This window comes from Vicia villosa, linkage group LG5 (genome assembly GCF_029867415.1).
Source record: "Vicia villosa cultivar HV-30 ecotype Madison, WI linkage group LG5, Vvil1.0, whole genome shotgun sequence".
Taxonomy (NCBI): domain Eukaryota; kingdom Viridiplantae; phylum Streptophyta; class Magnoliopsida; order Fabales; family Fabaceae; genus Vicia; species Vicia villosa.
The window spans coordinates 105228183-105233811 of record NC_081184.1 but is presented as its reverse complement, the minus strand read 5'-3'; the positions used below and the strand labels follow the sequence as shown (position 1 = coordinate 105233811).

General features: G+C 34.6%; 1 protein-coding gene across 1 annotated transcript; it reads left to right on the top strand.

Annotated features, from left to right (window-relative positions):
* Positions 1 to 632: 632 nt before the first annotated feature.
* On the top strand, positions 633 to 3194 carry LOC131605109 (uncharacterized). Its single transcript, XM_058877505.1, has 12 exons — positions 633 to 770; positions 854 to 1121; positions 1203 to 1293; positions 1371 to 1498; positions 1586 to 1676; positions 1753 to 1909; positions 2000 to 2058; positions 2256 to 2382; positions 2464 to 2634; positions 2731 to 2772; positions 2855 to 2914; positions 3030 to 3194. The coding sequence occupies exons 1-12, from the start codon at positions 633 to 635 to the stop codon at positions 3192 to 3194; spliced, it is 1497 nt and encodes a 498-aa protein (XP_058733488.1).
* The last annotated feature ends 2435 nt before the right edge of the window (positions 3195 to 5629 follow it).

Below are 5629 nucleotides of genomic sequence, written 5' to 3'. Positions count from 1 at the left end.
ATATGCTTTTCTATTCTTAAAAAACAAAAATGATAAAATGCTAATCAAGGAAATTTTTTTTAAAAATGTGAAAAAATTCCAATATAACAAATGTATTTGTTATAATTAAATAGTGTCTAACATTTCTACATTCTCTTATTAATGAAAAATAAATAGAGTAATTATTGAATTAAAAATGGAATAGGAAATGATGTTTACAATATAGTATTATGATTTTTAGTTATTTGGATTCATTGTATAAATCATTTAGATGTAAGTAATTTAAAATGGGTTGGGGAGAAATCTATCATATAAGAAAAGTCTACCATTTGAGACTTTCTTAGGCTATCCACATCAGCAACTCTTCTATGGTTGATCCACATCAGCTTTGGTGGTTACTACAGAATTTTTTATCCTTCAACTGCATGGTGGGCTGCGGCAGTTATTGCTGTGGAAGTTTCACCCTCACAGCTTCTCATGTTGCTGCAATTATGTAAGGTCCATTATTCCGTGCCTGTCCACGTTCCAAACTGCACAATTGCAGTAATTATGTGTTTAAATGGCTTGCCTATTTATCAGTGATTTCATTCTTCTCTTTCCATGCTTGCTAACTTCTGCGGTTATCATTCAGTGCAGTGTGAATTTGCATTATCATGTCAAGGCCTGTTGAGAGAATAGTAGAGATCAATGATAGAAAAGAGCTTTGGAAGATTGTTGTTAGGATTCACCACAGATGGAAAGTTGTCTCCAACAACAAGGAACATTTTGAAATGATCTTTGTTGACAAATTGGTGATTACCCTGTTTATGTTTCAGTATGTTTATCATTTACCTATGTTTGTATAGTTTGAATCATTTTTTGGTTTCTGCTGCAGGGAGATGATATTCATGCTGTTGTTCCAGCACCGCATGTGTCGGTGTTCACCGAAAAATGCTTATTAGGCCATACTTATGCTGTATCTAATTTTAAGGTGGTGCCTTATGTTCCGGCCTTCAGGGCATCGGGACACAAATATATGATAAAGTTTACTGCTGGAACGTCTGTTCTTGATGAAGACAAACATGAGATACCCCCGAAATCGATTTTATTTACAAGTTTTTCCGACATCATAACAGGGAGGTTTGACAAACATGTTCTGATTCGTGAGTATGGTTTTTGGCTTTTTTATTATCTCATGTTTTGATGCATTTTAGCCGTGTGAAATTAATAAATTTTCCTGACAGATGTCGTTGGAATGGTTGATAGTATTGGTTATGCACAGACTGAGTCAGGTGCAAAGAAGCAGCAAATTAGCATGATGTTGCGTGATCACAGGTTTGTTTTTTTATACATTAGACTGCCTGATATATGAATCATGTTATATATCTTAATGTGTTGTGATCATGGTTTAGCAACAACATGTTGAACTGTACTTTGTGGGAATCATACGCGGATCAGTTCATCAAGTTTAACAAAGTTAGGGTTGCTGCATCACTCCCTACAGTTGTGTTGCTTCAGTATGCCAAAGTGAAGGAAGAAGGTTATTCCATGACTTATTTTTTAAATTAATACTAAAACTACAAAATCTGTGATAAATATATTGACAAGGTATAATTTGAATTTGCAGGAAAGTATCCTCTGTCTGTGACAAACACCTACAATGTGACCCTTTTATGTGTTGATGCTGATTTTCCGGTCATGAAAGACTTTATTGATAGGTATGTTGATAGTGTCATCCATTTTGTGCAGTTATTTTTTTCATGTATGAATTTGATAATGATTCATGCTCTGCAGAATGCTTGAGGAGAGCAGGGTAACCCTGTCTGAACAACTTGGAGGGAATTCCCAATATTCCTCCCAAAGTTCTGAAAATCAACAGCTCACTCCTGTGCAAAAATTGTTCTCAAAGGCTGTTGTTTTGCCTATTGCTGAGATTATTCAACTTACGGATGTATGTCTTTCTATTTTCCTATATTATCATAATTATAACCTCATTCTTTAGTGTGTCACATGTTTCTGATTTTGGCGGCTATTTGTCCAGGTTACATTTTGTGCTACTGTCGCTACAACAAAATTATTAGTAGCATCTCCGTTTGGATGGTACTATCGTGCCTGTCATATGTGTCAATCTATAGCGCGTGGGGACAACCCCCCTTTGAGTGTGAAGCTGGTCATGAAACCATGGCTGAAGTCCTTAGGTTTTAGTTGTTCTCACCTAATAGATGTTGTTTCTGTCATGTTTATGATGTTTTTATGTTGTCGGCTTTTTTAACAGAGCGACTTCTTATGATGTTCAGGTATAAGATTGAAATTGAGGTTACTCACGGGGGCCAAAGCTGCAATTTTGTCTTCTGGAACAGGAATAGAGAATGTGAAATGCTGTTGGGTTTATCTGCATCGCAACTTCGTAACACTATGATTCATGTTATATTTATATTGTGCAGAGGAATTAGAATGTACTTTCCAATACTCTGTGTACACTAATATGGCCAGTTGTTTAAATAGGCTGGAATTACTGATCCATTGGACTTTCCGTTAGCACTTGATCAGTTGTTGAAGTTGGAAATGGCTATGAAGGTTAAGTGGCATCCACGCTGGAAGAACTGTTCCGTCGTTATGATTATAAAAAATGATCCTATTATCCAGCAAATTAAGGAAAAATGGGGAACAGATGAGGTCAGATCTAATGAACTGACATTTGTTTTATAAACGAGGACTTCATATTATAACAATTTTTTGCCTGATTTTGTTTTTCTTTGGTAAATTCTCAAGGAACCTATTCCAATCCAAACTGTCGTACCTGAGACTCTGGAGGTAGAAATTTTAAACTGTGTATGCATTTTTTTGCTTTTCCTGTGATTATGTTATATTGAAAACTGTGTTTAACAATATATAGATTAAAGAGAGTGTTGATGAGGCTAAAACAGATGGCAATGAAGACTGTGAATTGGTTATAGTAAGTCTCACTGCAACACACTTACCTACTTACATTTATATCAATATTACTAACACTTACCGACTTACATTTATATCAATATTCCTAACTAATAGTCTTCATCGTGGCATTGCAGGACCTGGAAATTACATCTGAGCACAAGCCTGATGCTGTCACACCTGGTGGTAAGAGGCATCTTCCTGCTGCATCAAGTGAATTCATTGATTTGGACGGATTACATGATGGGGAACTGTCATCTAACAAGCTGAAGAAGATAATTAAAATGGAGAAGATTGATTAGATCTATTTTTATTTTGTGTGTGTTTTGCTTAGGTGTTTGTTATAAAAACTGAATGTTAGTTTCCTTTGCTTTTAATCATGTGTGTGATTTCATTTTCTGTAATAATTAGTGCATGAATACTGGCTATGTGCTTCTGTTATGTTCAATTTGATTTAAGAATTATCAATGGTTTGTGTGGCTTATTATATTCAAATGATTCAAATTCAACTACATATTATATATACTATTATTAATTATTTTGATTCTTTTTTATCATATATCAAACATTCCATTTTAACTATACCTCTTATAACGGGGTGCTGCTTTTTTATTATTTTTAATGTTAGTTACAATAATGATGTCGCAAAGAACGGTTTGTTTGGATTAGCACTCTCTAAGCTTTCTGTCATTACATTGTAAACTAAAACATGGATTGTGCCTCACAAACAAACACCAGAACTTTTAACATTTGACTATGTTAACTATCAATAAATAATTTTATGTCTGATCTTAGTATAATGTTGATACAATATTGTGGGACAGATTTCATTTTAACTAAAAGCATATCAGAGCGGATTAATAGAATATAATAGGTGTCATACCCCAATTTTTGACCTAAGATACCACCTCATATCATCTGCATATGCATCATTTGCATCTCTAACAAACTGCATAGCTTGTGTTTGCTACTTGTGACTCAGCAGGATTTAATCAGGAAATCACTCATCAGTACAAGTAACAATCAATTAGGGTTTTGTTCTCCCTTCATCTCAAAAGAACTATCTTCATCAACAATCAACATTTGGTCCTCAGAGATCCATCTCAACAAGCTCAACAGCTTTGAGTCGACTGAATTAGGGTTTTGACTGAAGACAGCACACTCCTGACTTTTGCTCAGAATTTGACATAATGACTTGGGACATGATATCAAGACCTCAAGTGCATCATTTTGGCCTAATCCATTGGCTCAATACATCTCCAACACAGGGATTGATCAACAGTGAAATTTCAAATCCTCAGATCAGGATTTTGAACTATCAGGGACTGAAATCAGGGATCACATTTGGGAAACCCTAAAAATCCCCAGGAAGTCAATCAAAGGTTTAAATCATCCTCAAATAATCCCTATGACAATATCCCATGGAAATTGCATCTCAATTCAAGACCTACAGTCATCAATTTCATCAGGTCGACAATTAGGGTTTTTTGACCTAATTCACTGAACAACTGACTTTTTAATCAGGACATGGTGCCACAACTCAAAACATGACTCAATATCCTCTAATGCTTCAATGTGATCCATTCATACCATTCATTTGATGAGGATAGCCTGTTTCATTTGAAATCTCCAGAAACGCGATTCGTCTGAAAAAGTCAACTGTACAAGATCACCATTGACTTTTGGGGAATTTTGGTCAACCATGACTTTTGAAGTTTTGAATCATCAATATATGATATATGAAGTCATTTGATCAAGAAAAATCAAGAAAATCAATCAAGAATCAAAAAGTCAAAGTTTGACTTTCATACTTAGAAAATTTTTCTAAGTGTTTTTCATGGTTTTTTCCAAACTTTGAAAGGGAATTTCTCAAAATTTCACCTACAAACTGAAAAAAACTTCCAACATGAAAGTTGTAGATTTTGATCCAATGAACAACTTTGTCACATATAAATTTTTTCCATAAGATCAACCATTTAAGAGATATGGTGCTTCAAAGTTGGTACTTTTTGAAAGTTTCACTTGAAATCTCATTTTCTTCAAAGTTCATGGATCTTTTTCACCCACTTCCTTAAGGATCTTGAAGAAACTTTCAACTAAGCTTTTGAAGTGTGTAACATGAGCTTTCCAAAATGTCCAAGAGCATGAAAAAATATGGAGTGTAGCTATGGTTTTGAATTATGCATTTAGTGATCATTTTCACTTGAATTTTCACCATTTTTCACTAAGTTTCAAGACTACATGACCTATAATTCAAGCAATGATGCAAAGAAGCAATGATTGAGAGATATTTTCTGGTTTAAGATCAGATAGGAAAGAGATAAGAAGCTTGGCCAAAATAACCATGGTTTAGTTACTTTAACCATTTGCATTTAATGTGAAAGATTCCATTTTATCTCTTAAGCCAAATCATCATTCTTGAAGCCACTTGCAAGAGCTCTTCATTCAGAATCCTTGGCCTATAAATAGAGGTTCAAATCATCTCCAAATTCACACCAAAACCTCACAATTATAGGTTTTCTCTCTTCTTTCTTGAATTGCAAGTTTCATAGTTTTCAAAGAGGTAGAAAACTCAACCTCCAAATCATTGAAGTTATGGCCAAAGTGATGGTTCTAACAACTCATAAACATCATATGGGATGTGTTTGAACCACTCACACACCCCAAATCACCCCAAAACTCAGATTCACTTTTCAACCTCCATATGAACATCAAATGAGCCTTATCATGCCAAAAT

Bases quoted from the DNA above. Each gene is read 5' to 3' on its own strand.
- LOC131605109 (XM_058877505.1), top strand. From the start codon at position 633: ATGTCAAGGCCTGTTGAGAGAATAGTAGAGATCAATGATAGAAAAGAG. The intron at 1,294-1,370 runs GTTTGTTTTTTT...ATCATGGTTTAG, and splicing joins ATGATGTTGCGTGATCACAG to CAACAACATGTTGAACTGTA. The intron at 1,499-1,585 runs GTTATTCCATGA...TTGAATTTGCAG, and splicing joins TGCCAAAGTGAAGGAAGAAG to GAAAGTATCCTCTGTCTGTG.